This window comes from Protobothrops mucrosquamatus, unplaced genomic scaffold, assembly GCF_001527695.2.
Source record: "Protobothrops mucrosquamatus isolate PMUCROS unplaced genomic scaffold, P.Mucros_1.0 scaffold347, whole genome shotgun sequence".
Classification (NCBI taxonomy): Eukaryota; Metazoa; Chordata; class Lepidosauria; order Squamata; family Viperidae; genus Protobothrops; species Protobothrops mucrosquamatus.
In genome coordinates, this window is record NW_015386684.1 from 1,452,205 (window position 1) to 1,473,501 (window position 21,297).

General features: G+C 38.3%; 1 protein-coding gene across 2 annotated transcripts in view; it reads left to right on the forward strand.

The window, feature by feature from the left end:
• The window catches only part of PGM1 (phosphoglucomutase 1), a 32,731-nt gene extending 16,198 nt beyond the window's left edge, over nt 1-16,533 (forward strand). For both annotated transcript variants that reach the window (XM_015815536.1, XM_015815535.1), the window contains exons 2-11: nt 2,420-2,582; nt 5,082-5,228; nt 5,380-5,505; nt 6,272-6,462; nt 8,070-8,224; nt 9,471-9,586; nt 11,036-11,171; nt 13,558-13,741; nt 14,760-14,894; nt 15,851-16,533. In XM_015815536.1, coding sequence (XP_015671022.1) covers nt 2,420-2,582; nt 5,082-5,228; nt 5,380-5,505; nt 6,272-6,462; nt 8,070-8,224; nt 9,471-9,586; nt 11,036-11,171; nt 13,558-13,741; nt 14,760-14,894; nt 15,851-15,940 — 1,443 coding nt within the window. In that variant the 3' untranslated portion in view covers nt 15,941-16,533. The remainder of the gene's footprint in view (nt 1-2,419; nt 2,583-5,081; nt 5,229-5,379; nt 5,506-6,271; nt 6,463-8,069; nt 8,225-9,470; nt 9,587-11,035; nt 11,172-13,557; nt 13,742-14,759; nt 14,895-15,850) is intronic.
• Nucleotides 16,534-21,297: the final 4,764 nt, after the last annotated feature.

A 21,297-nucleotide genomic window follows, 5' to 3' on the forward strand; every position in this document is an offset into this window, starting at 1 on the left:
TGTTTTGAACTGAATCTCAAATATTCTTTGCCTTTACAGAAGATATAACAAATAAACATTTCAGCTTTACCTGGGTGTTATTTCTTATCCTACAGAAATTATCTCAGGTGATCATAGAATGCTTTTTACCTGGGTAATATGGATTTTTTTTTATTTGCAAGTCAAATGAAAAATTCATGAGGTTCACAGAGCATTTTAAATAGTGTACATTTGTAAATATATTACGTTTACAGTCGTACGCATATCTTCAGTGGAGAGCTGGAGAGGATAAAGATTGAATTGTGCATGTCTGAAGTGTAAATTGTAACTGTGACCAATTTCCACACTCACCATCCAACTTGATCCTAAATGAGAAAGTCATAACTTACATAGAGTCATGGCAGGCTATCAGTGTACACTATCTCTTACAGAAGCCTCCTGAATACAGTTAGCTGAGTCGAAGTTCACATACCTCACACTCCACAGGGCCAGGAGAGAGTCATGACGCTCTTTTTACTCTAATAGGAAAGCACCAGAAACACCAAAATAACTGTGTGCGTGCACAAGTGGGTGTGGAAGAAGAAACTTGCTTTTACTTGGCTTTGCATGCAAATATAAAAATATCTACCAGTAAATGTTAAATCTCATCCGAGATAAAAAAAATGGCTCCAAAGGGTGAATTTTAAATTTTTTCATTAATTTCATTGTAGTTATTAAAATGTATCTATTCCATTTGGGAGGAATCTCTGATCACCTGGGATGAGTAGATTGATTCTCAGACCTGAGTGCCATCTTTGGCAAGTGAATAGAATTTGAGAATTGGGTTAAAGGCATGTCAGAGCAGACATGTTCCAAATTGGGACCCATCCCAAGTGACAAGTGCCTACTGGTTAGCTTGAAACATAGCTTCCATAATTTTGAGGTCCCATACCCATATATCTGGGAGTAATGGCTTGCTTACAGACATTCTTCTTGTTGTTGTTGTGCCATATCCATTATCGGACATTGGCGATCATGTTGGTGATCATGTTTTTATCAGCAGCCGCACAAAAAAGTGCTGCTGAGTTTTGTCCAAACCAATCCCTTAGATTTTGAAGCCACGATGTTCTTCTTCTGCCTAGACCTCGTTTGCCTTCAGTCTTTCCCTGGAGGATTAAATGGAGTATGCCGTATTTTTCTGTGTGTCACATCACATGTCCGAAATATTCTAATTTTCATTTTTTAATTGTTTTGATGATTTCCCTTGGCTTTCCCAGGCGGCTTATCACCTCCTCATTTCTGATCTTGTCAACCCAGCTTATACGTAACAGCCGCCTGTAAATCCACATTTCAAATGCTTACAGACACATGAAAGTAAATTAGCATCCTTTTTATAAATGAGATGTTGCTACTTACTGGAGATGCTCACAGATGAGCCAGACAGGAAACATGATCAGATAAGCTAATTCTACTTTATTGTAAGGCTACATTAATAGAATCTTGAAAGTCTGAAAGTACAAATCTCCCGTGACAGTTTTAGTAGTCTGATCAGTTAGGGGAGATCTTCCCCAAATTTCTTTCTCTGACTATTAAGCAAGGGGAGCCCTTCCCCTTCTTTTGTCTGATCATTTCCTAGGCAGCAAATCTCAAGGTCATTTTTACACATCATTACATTACAAAAGTAAAGAATAACATGTTTAGCTTTGGGGAAGAGGTTGGAGAATAATTTCAGTCAGTTTACTATTCTATATTGTAACCTTGTTTCTCAGATGCAGTATAACTTAGGAGTATGCATATTTGGCATGAAGGATATTTTGGTCATCAAAATGTAATTGAATAATATTCTCTTGGTTTAGATTAGTTTACTAGAGCATGAAGGTGCTGTTAAATATCCAGAGATTTTTTTAAGCATATAGTTGCATAACATTTAGAAATTGATTTAAAAATAAGCTAAAGAATAATGCAAACTTAGTAACTGATGAGAGAGTATGCCAGTACTCTGAGTCCCTGGGTTAGGAATCCCCTCTTTTAAGGACAACCAGTAGTTAAAATGGAACCTATTGTAGCAAAAGTTGAGTTAAATACACAATGGTTCAAGTTCATTACAGAATACCAAGTTTACAATATTATACAACAATACTGTTCCACTTAAGGACAGATTTTGGGAACAGAATTCGTTCTTAAACTGGAAACTACCTTTATAGTAACCAATATAGTTGTTTAAAATGAAGCAAATTTGTTGTGCGTAATTTGGTAAATGGAACAAATACTTAAGATAAAGAAACATGTAAATGCTTTTGTCTGCCCAATTTTTTTAATAGGGTGTGAAATGTGAAAGAAACACTGGCTGTTGTAAAAGCTGAAGAAAACATTGGTAAATATTGCAATCTAAAAAAAAGCAACTTTTTGTGTCTCCTAACACCCTTTTGTGAGTTTTGCTTTTCTTCTGTTCTTGTTTTAGATTGGCCGGTTAGTAATTGGACAGAATGGAATTCTTTCTACCCCTGCAGTGTCCTGTATTATTAGGAAAATAAAAGCCATTGGTGGTATAATTTTGACAGCAAGTCATAACCCTGGTGGACCGAATGGAGATTTTGGCATTAAATTCAATATTTCAAATGGAGGTAAGTAGCTCTAATCTTCTCATCTCCATTCTTCCCAAGTTAACTTCTCTCTGACTCCTATATTGAGTGTATAGACCAGTGATGGCAAACATTTTAGAGGCCGAGTGCCCCAAAACCACCTTGCCCCATCCCCGCCTTGCCTACCCACAGGATCACCCACCACCTCCACGGCCCGCCACAGCAGATCGCCCAGGCGGCCCAGCAGCATCATGGCGGCCAGAGCCTCCACCCGCACCCCGCAGCATCATCTGCATGCGACGGGGCACGAGGATGGAGTCTTGTCCCCACTGCCCAGCTGCCATGTCGTTGGCTGTGCTGCTCCATGCGGGCCGTGCCGGGGGCGACTCTCTGGGGGTGATGCTGGTGAGGGGGCCACGTGGGGAGGCGAGGCTGGGGCAATGACATGCGTGCCCACACAGAGGGCTCTGAGTGTCGCCTCTGGCATGCATGCTATAGGTTCGCCACCATTGTTATAGACATTACCCACCTATGTTGCACTGTTGACTATAGTATGTTTATGATTTGGATCTATTGAAGGAATACAGTTGGCTTCTGGAGGAAAAATATTTAATTGAAGGAAAGACAAGGAAAGAAAGACTTAAACATATAAGTGCCTAGGGCCTAGGCTATCCTGAAATATATACTTTCTATCACTTTCTGTTAGAAATTATCTGCAGTCAGTCTTACTATATATCATATTTTAATAAAATTGTTAAAAGCAGTGCTTGCATGTACAATTATATTCTTCCTTCCACAACAAGTGATCTCCTGTCTATGCCTGCATAGAAATAAGAGAACTTTGGGAGAAAACTAAAAAATTGTAGGAGAAAAATATTGCATTTTCTCCCTTTCATTTTTCATTTTTTTTCCAATTTTTATGAATGTTAACACATCTGTCCCCCTCCATGTCTACTCAGTTTTTCTAGCCCTTTACAACTCTTAGTCCATGTACAAATAGTCTTTGGGTTACAACCACTCGTTCAGCAACTATTCAAAGCCACAATTGCCCTAACAAGGGGGAACCTATGACAGGTCCTCAAAGTTGTGGCTGTTGCAGCGTCCCTGTGGTGATGCAGTTTGGGCACTTGGTAAACACACATCACATTTACAATGGTTGCAGTTTTCCCCTGAGGTCATGTAATTGCCATTTGCAATTTTGTCTGCTCGCTTCCGACAAGCAAAATCAATGGGAAGCCAGCAGACAATTGCAAGACGTTCCCGTAAATTGCTCTTGGTCCAGTCCCTTTTTCTCCTGAGAACCCCTCAGGTGGCAGACAAATTTTATACTCCATGGTGCCCGCTAGCCTGTCTGCACTTGCACTTACCATAGCACCGACCCAACTGCTTGCACACTACCTGTACACTCTCCTGCCTGGCGCTAGCGTCTGCACTCGCACCTACCCATAGCATCCACCCACACACTTGCCTACACTCGCATCCACTCTCCCACACTCCATAGCGCTCACCCACCTGCCTATAGTTCTTAGCTACCAACCTGTTTGCAAACTGCCTAAAAAGGAAAATCTTTTAGCGACCCCAGCTTGTGACTTCTGACCGACTTCCGCATTCACTTTACTTGTTGGAAAGTGGCCAGAAACTGGCCAACTCATGGTCATATGAGGTCTTTGCTCAATGACCTATGGTCCTTGTTTAATGACAGCAGTGAGGATTTCTGGGATTGCCATCCAATTATATCATGCTTTACAACCATATCACTTTGCAAGAGAAATCTCAGAGCCAATTACATTAACTTCAACAATGCTGTAACAGAGTCTGTTTCTAAGATGATAATCACTGCTTTCTTACCAAGGCACCTGTTAGAAACCAGGTAGATTATATCTTTTTAAATACAGATGCAAAACACAATAGGATTGTAATAATGATACAGAAGAGAAAAAATTGGCAGCATGTGGACAAGCAACGCCACTCTATTACCTACAGTAGTGGTTGCTTGCACGAAATTCCTCCTGACAGACGTTGATTAGTACATATATATTTAAAACTTTAACAAATTATTATTACTATTGCACCCTCTCCTAGTTCCCTTCCAATGACTAGATTTTTAATCAGACTGGTCATTAAGTGAACACTGCCCGAGATAGAGAGAAAGGCTATGAAGATCACTGATGGCTGCCAAGTCATTCAGATAAATTACTCTTAAACTGTAGTGCTGTGCTGGTATTATTCTCACACTGTCATGCATCGTTGTCAGGCACACAAATTTAGTCATAAATGCCTGCATTGGTTGTAAAATGATTTTTATTACCATTTATTACAGTCTTATTTGCAAATGGTTCCTACCCAATGTAGTCACTAATTAAGGACTGAGTGTATCACTGCTAGTATTACTTTGTCTCATGATATTAAAAAAAAAAACCTACTGTTTTTGGAATGTGATACGTTGTCTCTGTTAAGTTTACATACAACTCTAATAAAATGTCCTACACTTAACATCTTTTCTAGAAGCCTATTTGTCTCTTATAATCCATTTCTTACTAGGTCCGGCTCCTGAAGGCATTACTGATAAAATTTTCCAAATTAGCAAGACTATTGAAGAGTATGCTATATGCCCAGATCTAAATGTAGACCTCAGTACAATTGGAAAGCAGCAGTTTGACTTAGAAAACAAGTTTAAACCATTTACAGGCAAGTAAAATCTGTTTCTTCCCTCATTAAAAGGGCTCCCACTTGCATCGGTAGCTTTTCTTGTAACACTTATCAAGGCGCTTATGCAATAGTCGTGGATGCTTCGATCTGGTTAGTTTCTTCTATTTAATTTCTTGCTTTTGTTTTTCAGTTGAAATTGTGGACTCTGTAGAAGCTTATGCAAATATGTTGAGGAATATTTTTGATTTTAGCGCACTGAAAGAACTATTGTCAGGTCCAAACCATCTAAAGATTCGGCTAGATGCTATGCATGGAGGTATGTAAGATAATGTAAGTGCAGTAACTGTAAGCACTGATTGCCAGTCTAACCCATAGATCATCATCCAGTTCTTTCCCTTTTCATATGCCTGGGAAAAAAACTAATCTACATTCTCCTGTAGATTGGAATCGATCTTACATAGGTACATACCACACACAAGCACACACACACACAAACACATACCACTTCCCCATTATGAGTAAAGTTTACTTCTCTTAGGGCTAGGGCAAGGAAAAGTTATTTCATTACCTTGTGTGTTGGTGACAGCATCTGTCCTCTTTGTGATAAGGATTGCCATGTTTTTTCGTTTTTGTAAATCTTACTGATAGTATAGATAGAAAGTGATAGCAGATGTGTCAGTAAAGACACTATGTCTCTACTGTAAACAATAACCCATTGAATATTTGTAAACATTCATTTTTTATATTTTTATTGATATGGGAAATTTATTTGAATATAGAGATAAAAACTTTAATGAATATTAACTTTTGAAGCTCTAGAGCAGGGGTTGGCAGCTTTAATATGTAGACTTCAACATGGCTGGCTGAGGAATTCTGGGAGTTGAAGTCCACAAGTCTTAAGGTTGCCAAGGTTGGACACCCCTGCTCTAGAGAGAGGAATATTATAACTTTCTAGATTTATGCTTATAGGCCTTCAGATGTGAGGGGAAGATGGGGAAAAGACATTTTCATTAATATTCCCCAAAATTCTTCACTACTTTAAAAATGATACTCATGTATCTTTTTATTGTTTGCTGAAACAGTTGTTGGGCCATATGTAAAAAAAATTCTCTGTGAAGAGCTTGGAGCAGCTGCTAATTCTGCTGTGAATTGCGTACCTCTTGAAGACTTTGGTGGCCACCATCCTGATCCAAATTTAACTTATGCTGCCGATCTGGTGCAGACCATGAAGACAGGAGAGTATGATTTTGGTGCAGCCTTTGATGGAGATGGGGTACGTATGTGCTTTTTGGATTTGTTTTTTCTTCCTTTTTGCAAACATAGACTATACCAGGAAGCAGAACTGGATTTAGCTGATGCATGCCTAAGTAGTTGGACTACCTTGATAGAAATAAATTGAATTCCAGTTGATAGCTTTATATGATAGTGTTGTTTGGGGAAACATGTTTGGTGTTGAATGTTAGAAAAGATTCACATTTAACAGGTGACAATATTTTTCAAAGAGTGCTTCTGAGCCGTCACAAATCCTTAAGAAATAAACACTGCAAGATAGTTTGTGCTATTTTCCATGTTTTTCACTTGGTAAGGAAAGTGCCATTCCAGTTACACATGCTATTAAGTGAATCCCTGCTTCTTTTTTATTTTTTTACTCATGTTACTAGTGGCAAAACTGATCTCAAACCCAAAATCTGCAGTGCAAATTTCTGAACGTTGCAGGAGTATATAGCTATTCATTATTCCCTTTTGTCTTACAGCAATATACAGTATGTAAAATTAATGACATAACATTGCCTTAATTATTAGGTCCTGTGCTCATAAATCATTTAAATATATGCATTTCAGTTTAAAGATGGGGCTTCTGTTTTCTAATAGTTGGAGAACAGAGTTAAAAGATTACAAACAAAATCTGCTGAAATTTTCCTTTAAAGATGATTATTAAAGATGGGGGAGTCCCAATTTCTTGTTTATATATTTATTTAAGGCAGTTATAATTTTTTTTGTTCAGCCAGTATGAAAGTACATTACAAACTAGGGCAGTGGTGGCGAACCTATGGCATGGGTGCCAGAGGTGGCACTCGGAACCCTCTCTGTGGGCACACGCGCTGTTGCCCCAGCCTCGCCTCCCCCCATGACCCCCTCCTGTCCAGCAGCCCCCCTGAAGGAGAGTTGCCCCGAGCATGGCCCACACGGAGCAGCGTAGCCAAGGACATGGCAGCCAGGCAGGTAGACAAGACTCTGCCCTCACACCCCATAGTGCACAGTTGATGCTGCAGGGCGCGGGCAGAGGGCGTGACCACCATAGCGCTGCTGGGCTGCCTGGGCGACCTGCGGCAGGCCCTGGAGGCGGTGAGTGGCCCTGCAGGCAGACGGGGGGAGATGGGGGGACGGAGTGGGGGCAGGACGGGGTGGAGCAGGACGGGGCCAGTTTTTGGGCACTCGGTCTCTAAAAGGTTCGCCATCACTGAACTAGGGTATAAAATAACAGAAGTTATTTATCAAAAGAAGGAAATATTTATAGCTCAGAGGTAAACTGTGAGGTACTTATTGGTCTCTGAACTTAGTAGTTTTCTTGCAGCACTGATGATGTTACCTAGTGTGGTAATGAAACGTCTGTAAAAAAAACAACCAAGCTCAGAGAGAACCAAGGACTCAAAATTACTTACTTTCTGGAATTACCATAAAAGAACTGATTTAAAAGGCATAAAGAACAATTCTGTAGATTGGGGGCTTTTTTATACAAAGGAGTTGACCTCAGTTTTGTAGCCTCTGATTACTTAAATTGGGTGCTTCTTTTCAAATTGCAGACATAGCAACCAGTTAGAAAATGAAACTGTTCAACAAGGTAATTTCTGCCACCATTTTTTTTAATGCCTTCATTAGGATCGCAACATGATACTTGGAAAACATGGGTTCTTCGTGAATCCTTCAGACTCGGTTGCTGTTATCGCTGCAAATATTTTTAGTATTCCTTATTTTCAACAAACAGGGGTTCGAGGATTTGCCCGAAGTATGCCTACAAGTGGAGCAATTGACAGGTAATTTTTTTTAAACGAGTGGAATAGCCTTTCTTTCTGAGCTTGATTACGAGCTGGGGCCGAGCAACAAGATCATGGATGGTCCCATTTTTTCCCATGTACCTTTTAGCCAGTTTAGTCTTGTGGTTAAGGCACACCATGCTAAAAAACAAAAGACTGGGAGTTCTAGTCCCACCTTAGACATGAAAGCTGGCTAGATAACTTTGGGCCAGTCACTTTCTCTCAGCCCAACCCACCTCACCTTGTTGTTGTGGGGAAAGTAGGGGGAAGGAGTATTAGGTATCTTTAATAATACAGGCTTAAAAGAGTATTCTTAGAAAATTAAAATTGAGGCAGGAGCATCCACAATGAATCAGAATTGCAAACGTACGTGGATGGTTCCTTGTGCCTGACCAGAAGAAGATACATGCAACTTTCATTTAAGAGTTACACCATCGAGGTTAGCTTTCCCCAGCTCGGTGCCCTTTCAGATGTGTTAGATTACAGTTCCCATTTCTAAAGAATGGACACTGTCCTGCTTTGGGACAATGGGACTGCAGTCCAACCTATTTAGAAGAAATCAATTTGGAATAGGCTAATTCCATGCTCAGATTTAGGATGCTGACATTGTTTCTTTAAGGTGACTTCTATTTTAAGATAGCTTAAGAATGAGGTCCCTTAGCTGTCACTGTTGGGTGCTTTTAATATTATAGTGCCACTGAATCATTGTATGGTTTAATTTGCCTGAATGATTTCATTAAAATTAGTTAATTTAGGTTCTTGGTGGGGGAGGGGCCCACCAAGAAGAAAACGTGAACCAGAAATAAAATTAGTTACCCTTGGAAGAAAATGAATAATAGTATTATTGCTAAATATCGAAATGGATCTTGGCTTCAAGAACCTGATGGGCAGTCAGTGAGATTATGACCTTTTTTCTTTTCTTTTTAACAATAGAACTGGGCAAATAAACTGCTTTTGAAACTCTTCTCCAATTTCATATGTAGCTTCTGTTCTTGAAGTGTAGATAAATGGTTACAGCATTCTTTGAAATGTGGTTTCCCTCAGTAGTGTGCTTTAAAAGTTGAAATGTAATTACATTCAGCTTAATGCCGGCTACCTAATGACTGAGTACAATAAATATGAAAGGAATGACTTCTAAAATGGGATTTGTAATCTTGTTTATTAAATAAGATGCCCAAGAACAGTTCCTGTGTTTCTACAGTAAGTTATTCGTCAAAAACGGTGCTATTATTCCTGTCTTTTGAAGGGTGGCCAAGGATACAAAGATTGCTTTATACGAAACTCCAACAGGTTGGAAGTTCTTTGGAAATCTGATGGATGCAAACAAACTCTCTCTGTGTGGAGAGGAGAGTTTTGGTACTGGTACGTAAACATTCCTACTATTAATTATTTTTGTTACAACATTAGTACCTCACATTTCTTCCCCAAACAAGACATCTAGACTTTTAAGGCCAACAGAGAGCACATTCATGTAATAGTGGCTAGGTTTACACATTACCAGAAGTCCAACTTTAGTTCCTTTGGTTTATCAACCAGGTGACAGGTAAATTCAGTCAATGTTTTTTTATGAAGCTTATTATGTGCTTTTCCATTCTATCTGAAACTAGACATGACTTATACAACAAACTGTTATCATTGCAAGCCACAGCTTACTGTAAAGTTTGAAAAGCATGGCTTAGAAGTAAAATGCAACTCCATTTTGCGATCCCTAGATTGGTGGACCCCAAAATGTTAAAAGACATTATAAATGTGCTAAGCACTGCCAAACACTGCTTTTACCCCTTGATGTCCCCCTACCGCTTCCCAATTGGTCCTTATTCTTACTGCTTTAGAGAGTGTAGCCCTTGACATGCCACTCAAAGCCTGGTGTGGCCCTCAAGCCAACATAAGTTGTTCAGCCTTAGTTTAGCATGACAGATGAATTTAGCCACTACCTGTGAAGTAAGACAAAGTGGTGGGCTGAGAATAATGGACTCAGATCTGTTTTACTCCATCAACAGAATTTAGATTAAAGGTGTTCCTGTGGAATAATAATTCTAAGTGAACTAATTTGTTCCTGTGACAGCTGAATTCTTGGTAATAGCAAATAAAGTATAAAATCTGTAAAATACTAGTTCCCACATTCTAATCATACATCTGACATTGGTTAGTGAAACATTACATAGCTAGATTTTCTATTCATCTGCATTTTTTTCTGCAGCAACATCTGCCACTTGTATCTATGTTCCTAGATTTCGGGTGGTGGTGATGGTGTCATTCTGTTTCAAATGTGGAGAAAGACAGGCCTAACATGTGTTTATTTATAAGATGTACAATATATTATCCCCCATCTTATGCAACGTAACTCTGGGTGGCTCACAAACCACTATAAAAACATAAAAGTCAATATGGAAAATTCCTGGTATCAAAATATAATCTTTCCGGGCTTCCGCCTCATTTCACCCTAAGTCTTGTGGGAAACAACAGGTCTTGATGGCTTCTCAGAAGGCCACGAGTCCTGCCAGTTTTTCGGGGAAGGAACAGCTATGGAAAAGGAACACTGCCTGAGTCCAACTATATGGCAACATTTGACAGACGGGACGTGGATCACATCCACTCTGTTAGATCTAATGGAACAGGCACATACCTTTTGGAAGAGGTGTCCCATAGATAAGTTGGCCTTGTGTCACTCAGTAATTTAAAGGTGGTCCATACCTAGTAAGCCACCTACCTAGTGGACCACAGGTTATCCAATCCTTCTTGGTTTCATCATTCTTCACATAGATGAAGGATTGGTCCCATTTATATGCTGTTTATCTGTCTGTGCTGCAGGATCGGATCATATTCGTGAAAAAGATGGCCTCTGGGCTGTCTTGGCATGGCTGTCAATTATAGCTACCCGAAAACAGAGTGTGGAATCAATCCTGAAAGATCACTGGCAACATTATGGGCGGAATTTCTTCACAAGGTAGTAATTTCATAGATTTGAGATGTGATTAATTAGAATGGATAAAATCACTAAGTTCAGCTTTCATGAAATAATACAGTTAAAGTTCAGACATTCTTGGGAGTCAAGAATTCTGTTTTTAAATTCTGTTATGTAAAATGAATGTAGAATTCACTGTTTAAAAGGTAAGATTCTAAACTGCGATATAGACGTTTGAATGTTTCATGTTCCCCCAGTATACTGGACCTGCTTTTCTTCTACCTTCTGTAGATTTCTAATTTATAACTAGAACTGTTGGATGTGTAATTTTAAAAAACTGCAAAAATCTCACATTGCAAAATGCATAACATGATTTTCTTAATTGCCCCATTATTGAGAGGGCTCAGGAATTCTGGAGTTGAAGCCCACAGGTCATAAAGGGTCCATAGTTGCCCACTGCTGCTTTACATTGATTTCCACCTACTATAATCCTATGATGATATTACAAAATTGTGCACTGCCTTTGTAGAAGTTGGCAGTCTTATGTAACTTCTGAGTAGAGAAGATACATGGTTTGTGGGAGACAGAATTTACCATGTAACTTTTGGGGCTGTATTCTACTATTTCAGTGTGACTAGTTTAGGAAGTACAATGTGTCTGGTTTTGGCCTATGTGTTCAGCATTCTCCTCCCATAAGTACTGTATCACCTTTGTTGCTGCTGTATTTTCTGGGCTGCTTCAGGGACACGTCTGCAGAGTGAGAGATTTTTTAAAAATAGAGCATATCCAATACTTTCATTGATTAATTCCAAGGGTCCCCTCCCACTTAGAAGTAATGTAGGTGAAGGGGCCTCTAAATGTGGATTTTATCTCTTGCCATGGATTCACTTTCTTAAACTTCCTTAGCTTCTTAATGTTGGTCATACCGTGGCTATATTTATGACTTATGAATGTAGTGCATATCTCAGCAGGTTACAGTGCCTCGCTGATCTCATCTTACATAGGGAACTAAACGGGGTGAGTCTTGTGTGGTATATGAAGAAGAGACCACTAAGGAATCCCAGGGCTAGAGGCCAAAATGGGAAGCTGAAATCGCCTGGAAGAAGGCAACAGCAAAGCATGTCTTATTGCTTCTTCTTACTGAAAATTATATAGAAGTACCCATACTTCTCACTTGGAGTCAAGCTCAGCTTGGAAAAGGCTTTACCAACAATTACATGCTAAAAGTTGGCATTATCTATTCTATATATTATATAAATAAAAATGTAAATGTTCGTTTGTTCAAAATCTTAAATCTCCGAAAGTTCTTCACCGATTGCTTTGAAATTTTGACACAATGTTGCATTCGAATACGCACGTGTTTTTATATACCTATATTACATAGATGTCACACCTGTGACAGGTAAAAACATGCTTTTTTGAAAAACAGCACCATCTGTTGGACGTAAAAGCAACACATGCTTTTACCAGACTGAGCCACAGCAACGCGTGGCCGGGTACAGCTAGTATATATATATAGATTCTTTACTACAGTCTTTATTACTAGGAATAAAACATATGGCATACATAAAACTAATATTTATGAATTAATTTAAGTAAGTGAATTGTTGCATATTGTACAGATTGGCATGACAAAATTTGTTTGTGCTTGAAGAAATTGAGAGTCTTTTGAGTCTGAGAATAAGAGTTATAAATAAAATTGACTGGAATGGCCAGGAAATTCAGTTCAATAAGAATGTTGGCTGGCAGAGACCAGGAGACATGCTTTTGCTGCTGTAGCCCCTGCCCTTTGGAACATCTTTCCTTCAGAGACTGTATGGCCCCAACCCAGTTGGGCTTTTGCAAGGCCTTAAAAGCTTGGCTAGTGCCCAGGCCTGGAGTCCCGAATGTTTCAAGGACACTGTTTTTTAGCTGTACTAACAATTGTACTGATAATTATCTCAGATGCTGTGTATATTCATTATTGTACTGTTTTCAAATGTTTTAATTGTTTTAGAATTGTTCAGGCTATATAATTAGTTAATTAATTAAAATATATGCACATACATAAAGATACACGTGTGTATGTTATGTGTATGTATATGAGTGTTTGTGTATGTTATCTTTTCTCAGAAAATAATCACATGTGACTCTAAATTTAATAAATAAATATCCATGACCTTAGAACACAACAACAGCTAAACACCAGTTTGCCGAGACAGAAATGCCAGTGGGTAGGAAAAAAAGAGAAATACAGTTCTACCATTTATTTTAAATAATGCTAATTAAGGCTTGATTTATGACATTGGTCTCCAGCATCCTTGCTCTTCTTTTTTCTGCCTGAAAAGGGGAATAAATGATGGCATACAAAGTTCTAAAACAAAACGGGGGATTGGAGGGCTAGTTGCGGTCTGCGTTTCTATGATCAAAATTTCCTGACTATTCCTAGATATGACTATGAAGAGGTGGATGCTGATGGTGCTAACCGGATGATGAAAGATCTAGAGACTCTGTTCTTTGACCGGTCCTTTGTGGGCAAGACCTTATCCGCTGGTGACAAATCATACGTTGTAGAAAAAGCTGATAATTTTGAATACAGCGATCCTGTAGATGGAAGCATTTCAAGGAATCAGGTTGGGAAAATGTTTAAACTTGAAGCTTTGATATCTGGGAACAGTTGTTCTTCTTTTATCAGTACATTTAATGATGTTACTGTTAGCCTTATTCATAGTCTAGTAAAAATTAAACAAAATTCACCCGTCAAGTTATTTTTATTTGCAGTTGCCTTAAAAGTGAAAAGAGTTTTTACTTGGATTTCTTACCTGCTTAAAGAATTCAGGTGGATGACAGCGATGATGATGATTATTTGCAGCCTAGTAGAAGCACTGATAATTATGTTTTGGTGTTTAGAAATTAATAAATGTTTACTAATAAATAGCTTTCTATACATGTCACTACTGATAGCAGTAATTTAGCAAAACAAATCATAACATACAATCTTTTCATATTCATTATTTATTAGTATCTAGTTGACCTTGGCTGATATTGAAAAAACTAACAAAGTTGAACTATCAATATGAGAACGGAAATCCACCTGGAGATTCCAGTCTATAGACTAAGCTGGGGGTTGGAAAAAAGGCAAATGCAGACAGATCCATACTGTTGCCATCAACACCTTGATGTTGACAGCCGGAGTTGAACTCAATCTAAGGGAGATGTTACCGAAATCCTAGCAATAACAGGAACATTTTCTTTGCTGGGATTCTGGTTCTATTGCTTATTTTAATTAAAGCTTGGCTAGCCTTGGTGGCTTATTCTGAAAGGATATGGCCAAGATAAATTATATCTATCATTGTCAGGATCCTATGCTTACCGAACTAGTTTGATCAAAACATGTAAAGGTACTTTAAAAATGTAACTTATTTGGGAAAGAATGGCATATAAAATACATAAATTAATGTTTAATTCCTACATGTTTTGAAGCACTTTGAGCTCTGCGTAGCAAAGTAAAAATTAGGAGCTCATCTTTTCTTTTCAGGCATATTGTTAAGATTGCCATATAATAGCAGTCAATGAAAGTCGAGTAGTCTTTTGTAGAATAGATTTCAGGAGACCTGAAATTCTTTTTCTTTCTTTCTTTCTTTTTTTCAGGGTTTGCGGCTCATCTTTTCTGATGGTTCTCGCATCATTTTCAGACTTAGTGGCACAGGAAGTGCTGGAGCAACTGTGCGACTGTATATTGACAGCTATGAAAAAGACGCACCAAAAATATATCAGGATCCACAGGTAGCTTGAATTGTCAAGCTGTGTCTTCCTTTTCAGTTTGTTTCCCCTAGATAATCTTTTTCATGCATGTAAAACCACTGTAAATGCCATTAGTATCAGAGTCAGGAGTCTATGTTACTTAAATTATTAGGTCATAGATTTATTGGCTGTACTGATGCGGCAATTCTAATTTGTAAACATTCCTGTCACACCCAATGGATCAATACTCCAAAGAAAATGGATCCTACACTTGTGGGAAACCAGAGTAGGAAACTAGGAAGAAAAATAAAGAACTCATTTGGCTTTGTGGGTTATATGAAATATTAAAGGCTTTTCTACTGTATCTCTGATTCCAAGACTTCAGGACTACTGCTTCTAGGGTTCTTGTTTCATAGTTTCATAGAGAATTTGAAACTTGTTTACTGAATTAAAGCTATGCAGAAGTGTTGGCTGGGTGTCTGCAGGATCTGGTCAGAAATGTCAAGGTAACAGCCATGATGTTGTTCGATACTCATTTTTGAAAAAAAAAGAAGCTTTGATTACAGTCATGGCTGTCATCTTTGACCACACCCAGCAGACATCCCAATGTGACTGTGTCCATGCAGGTTTCTAGAATCCTAGTTTGATCCTTCTGCACATGGCAAATTCTGAAGAATTCTGGAGAATAGCAAGTAGATGGTTGTAGGAGACGACCAGACTGAGCCTGAGGGCGGGCTTAAATACACGATCAGTTTGGAGTCTCTATGCCAGCATCAGAGACCCAAGTCCACCACCACCCCGCAAGTTCATTGACTCTTAACTAGCGCCAATTTAACTTGATCGTTAGTTATTCAGAGTCTTATATATAGATAGCATGAAATACACTCTTGGTGCCTTTGAACTCTACTTTGGTTTTTGACTTCTTGAACCTGACATTGGTTTCCAAAAACTGATGACTGTTGTTCCTCTTCATTTTCCTTTCTCTTTCTTTTTGGTAGGTCATGTTGGCTCCTCTCATCTCTATTTCACTGAGCCTTTCCCAACTTCATGAAAGAACTGGCCGCACAGGCCCCACCGTCATTACATAATGTGATGCTTGAAGACATCTGAACAGAAACGGTTTGGGTACCTGGCTGCTCCCCATCGGAATTTGCTAATCTTACCCCCAGCAATCAATTATCTCCATTCTCTCTCTCTCCCCACCTTAACACTGTATTCAAAAGCATTACAATCTGCTAAAAGGGTAGACATGATATTACAAGTTTACACTAAGTGTATGCTGATATACATTGTCTTTTTAACGTTATCTATTACCAGTCTGTGTTGCCTTTTGTTTTAAGTAACCATGGGAAAGATTACTGTATAAAAACAGCAGGACTAAATAACAATATAATTTTATCAGGTGTGATCCAAACTGCCTCAGTACACAATTTGGGTGTGTAATATGTATGTGGGTATATATCCATATATTTGTGGGCAACATGCAGATTTTTTAAGTATTGTGCCTCTAAAATTGCAATCACTGTGAATTGATCCCCCTGAAATGAATACCTATGATTTGCTGTACAAATATTCCACTGTGTCTCCTGGACAAAATTAATCATTAATATATATAAAAATTAATCATATTAAATGAAATAAAGCAGTACAACTTGAACGAGTTCAATTTTCAAAAATGGAATTATGGATTGCGCATATACAACCAGAATCTGTATGAAAAATGACAGCTGCAAGTAGAGCAAAAAGCTAGAGACGTTTATTTTTTTTCAGTCTGCATATTCATCTCATGCATTGCCATTGCTTGTCATATTATTATTTATAACATACCCAACATGGGCTTGGCTTCCACAAAAAAATGTAAGGAAAGACACACGTATCTCCACATGCATGTCCCAGCCTGCAATCTCATAATTTTGGCCTTTGTTTTACTGGATGAGATTATATGTAGAGATATAGTTATTCTTCAACTTCCATTATTTTGTACTTTCTCATATCCTTTTAATGTTCAGATAGCTCCCATCAGATAATGATGCAGTTTCTCATTTCCTCCACACTTACACATGTTCAGCTTTGGCTCCTCCTCCCACCCTTTCTCTGTTTCCAGAGGGAATTTTGCAGAGCAATTCTGCAGATGAAGTTATCCAAAGGAGAGGAAACCTTTGTGAAATTGTCCTTAGTAGGCAGAGAATGGTAAACTGGCACTCTTGTATCTATGGAGATTCTCAGTCATCTAGGTCGGGGTTGTCCCAAAAGTGCTTTGGAACAACCCCTTTGGCACTCTTGCGGTCTTGATAAAGTTATAGCTGAATTGAGCTGAATTAGTGCAATGTGTTGCCTCGAATACACACATAGATGAACCTTGTCCAGTATCCAAATGAGACAATTAACTAAGATCTTATGTGGTGAGTAGTTAAGATGTTGGACTAGGAGTGGGGAGACCCATGATCTAGTTATACTCAGGCACAGAAGCTCACAAGATAACTTTGGGCTGGTCCCTGTCTCTCAACCCAACTTGTTGTGCTAAGATAAGTTCAGTTGTGCTAAGATAAGAGGTAGGGAGATCTTCATAACGGTAGTCCTCACTTAATGACCGTAATTGGGATTAGCAGCTCTGTTGTTAAGCGACCCAGTCATTAAGCCAGACATCACATGACAACAACTTACAATCTCACTTCCACCATGACTGTTAAGCAAATCATCCACTGTTATTCAATGAGATGTCACATTGATTGTGACTTGAAATTTTACTGCCAGCTTCTCCATTGACTTGTCGGAAGCCAACTGTGAAGCATTCAAATGGTGATTGTATGGCCGCAGGATGCTGTGACAGTTGTAAATGCCTGTCAGCTATGAATCTCCATCATGTCACTGCAGGGATACTGTGACGATCGTAAGTGAGAGGATTGGTCATAAAGTTGCTTCTCCAGCACTGTGATTTCGAACTGCACTAAACGGGGCAATTGTTAAGCAAGGACTACCTATAGAAGCCAGTTTGTAGAGAAAGTGTGGGATAAATATAACAAATACATAATTATAATAATAAAATACTAATTATGTGAGTGAAACATCAGGTTGCATAGAAATCGCTACTCTCATAATGCTCAGATCCTTGGTTTTGTACTTAAACAGCAGTTGCTATTGAATGCAAAATCATATAGTAGTGATTAGTAATATTATATAGCAATAAGAGCATGGCTGTTTGTTAAATCTCATTTCATTGATTCTGACAATGAAATACCTTTTGGAATCTAATGCCTAAGCTATGGCATTATAAAGGATTTGTTATAGATATATACATACCGGAGAAGTTTTCTATTTTTACAATGCAACCTGTCATTTCTTATATGCAAAGGATTATCCTTTTCATGTCAATTGATGTTTGGACAAAAGATGTTACATTTGCTAGCCCTAAGAGATTATTTAAATAAGTACATTTATTTATGCAAGGTGGTGTGTGTGTGTGTGTGTGTGTGTGTTTATAGAACCTCCCATCCCCACATGAAAATAGACACAACCTAATTCTATAAGTTGTCATGTTCCTTTCTCAATTTTTCTTATGTTTATATTCCCAGCTATGGAAATATATACCTGCCATATAGATGCCATACAGTAATATTATTTCAGTATAACATTTTAAAGGGTCTCTGGTATTTTATCTTCTTACTACTTCTTACTTCTTACATAGAAATCAAATCAAATCTTTATTATGATCATAGACCAGTATAGCTAAGCTACAGTATATTTAATGCAATTTACACATCCCTTCCTATCTCAACATTTTGTTCTAAGTACAAACTAAGTTAAATATAGACAAAAGTGGATCTTGAAGATTTGAATAGATCTGACAATCAAATTGCTTGTGTGCTTTAATATTAATAGGTTATGTTGGTCTAGGGCCATAATAAAAGCTTGATTTGATTTGATAGTATTAACAGGAGTCTAATAAACACTGATCTTCTACAATTCTTAGCATTATTAGTATTAACTATTCTTATCATTTGGAAACTATTTCTGTTCATGAAGTCTACTGGAGCAATTGCCTTTTTTTGTAGCCACTGGTAATTCATTGAAATAACGCATGTAAAACAGATGGAGTACACAATGAGGCCTTCAAATTCCTTTTAGGAATCTTTCCCCGATGATGCAATGTGCAGTCTAAAATAATTATCGATGGTTTTCTAAGTCCTGCAAAGGAGCAGAATCATTCCTTTCATTTTTATTTAGTGACATGTTCAAACTTAATAATAAATGGTAATATTTATCTCACTTTATTCTGACTACTAATAATGGAAGTTGCAATTCCTTAACAAACAAGCCTTTACCTAGGTAGTTGCATCATATGAAACATTTGGGGAATATTCTTTTAAAAGATATTTAAAACTTAACAATCAAAATGTTAAATTTGTGTGGGTCACCTATGACCAATTCTAAACATCTTTATGCTGTGACTTCATTCTAATTTAGGTTAGGATTATATGCCTGGTTGAAAGGAATTCTTTTAATGTTCCAAGTATTGACAGGGATAATTTTGCAACACTCTCTTGTCCTTAAATATATTTGGATAACCTTTACTTGTATAAATTATTTCCTGATCGGATAATGACAAGCACATTACTTAATACTGATGTATTCATTTTTATTTTATTTTTTTTGTGCCCTGAATTACTTAAAATCATTCTAGCATACAGTATTCACATGAATGAAATAAATTGGAAGCAGAACATAGTAACATGATTCCAGCTTAAGAACCACTCCCTTCCTCTATCCTCCTCTAGGAAAAGATTAATAGTTTAGTCTCTTAATTGCTGTCCTTTCCAGGAAAAACCTGCAGATTCATTTATAACCTGCAGAGGCCACTGTGTTTCCTGTAGAACTTCTATGTTAAGTGTCCTGCATTTAGAGTTTTGGTGATGAGCAGGACAATAATCTTAAGTCACTTTGCTTCTGTGTTGATCCTTCCCAAAAGCACAAGAGAATTTTTAGGTGAACAATGGCTGGTCAGTGAGCATAAGCAGATTAAAGAATGTGAAGTCGCTTTTTTTTTCTTTCCTGTTTTTTCTTTCCTGTTTCTTCTTCTATATAACAGTTTTGTTTTGTTTTGTTTTGTTTTGTTTTGTTTTATTCTCCTTTTGTCACAGGTAGTCCTTGATTTACGACCACAATTGAGCCCAAAATTTCTACTGCTAAGTGAGATATCTGTTCACTGAGTTTTGCCCTGTCTTACAACCTTTTCTTGCCATAGTTGTTAAGTGAATCACTGCAGTTGTTAAAGTTAGTTTCACGATCGTTAAGTGAACCTGGCTTCCCCATTGATTTTGCTTGTCGGAAGGTTGCAAAAAGGGGATCACATGATTCTGGGATACTGCAACCGTCATAACTGTGAGTCAGTTGCCAAGCATCTGAATTTTGATCACATGACAATGGCGATGCTGTTCACTGTTGAAGGTGTGAAAAACGGTCTTTTCAGTGCTGTTGTAAACTTTGAACAGTCACTAACCGAACTGTCGTAAGTCAAAAACTACCTGCAATTCTTTTCAAATCCTTTTAAAAGTACTTCTTCCTTTTTTTTGTTTTTCCAATGAAGTTCACAAACGGCAACTAGACAAAAGGAAAATCACTTTCGTCAGGATCTGCTTGTAGAGAATTTTAGACCAAGAACTGCACTCTCACTTTAAAACAGATTTCAGGATCTTTGTTGTAGAGTTGTTCAGGATCAACCTCTATTAATATTAAAAAAGGAAGCACAAAACCTAACCTGTGTGCCATTGTATATCCTACTGGCTTCATCTAGCAAGGTATTTAGCCTGGACGAGGCTTAGACTTGCTGACACCTACAGGTATTCTGATGTCTAGTGTTGTACAGTCATGACTGACATTGTCTAAGCCAGGGGTCCCCAACCTTGGCAACTTTAAGACCTGTGGACTTCAACTCCCAGAATTCCCCAGCCAGCATGGCTGGCTGGGGAATTCTGAAAGTTAAAACCCCCAGGTCTTAAAATTGCCAAGGTTGGGGACCCCTGGTCTAGGCCATTGATGACAAATCTTTCTGACTCAGCTTGTCAAAAATTGAGAAACTGCCTAACTTGACTGTGCTGCATGTCACCCTTCCAACAAAAGAGAAACAATTCTTTACATATTGATTTAAAAAAAAAGGCCAATCATGCATGACCCCCAGGATCTGCCACGCACTGCTTACCTTTTGGGCAATGTTCTCTTTCTGGTCCTCTGTGGCCTAGCCAAGGTAGTTCAGGTTTGTGCAAGGCCTTCACTCTTGAAGGGGCTTCAGGGGATATTCTCCTGCGGCCTTTGCAGCCTCAGAAAACCACATGAAAGCACACCCCATTCTTGCACAATTTTGGGAGGCTGCATGACAGCACACCCTATTCTCTGAAAATTACAGAAAAACAGGGAGTGCTTTCACAAATAGTTGTCAGGTGTTGGTGAA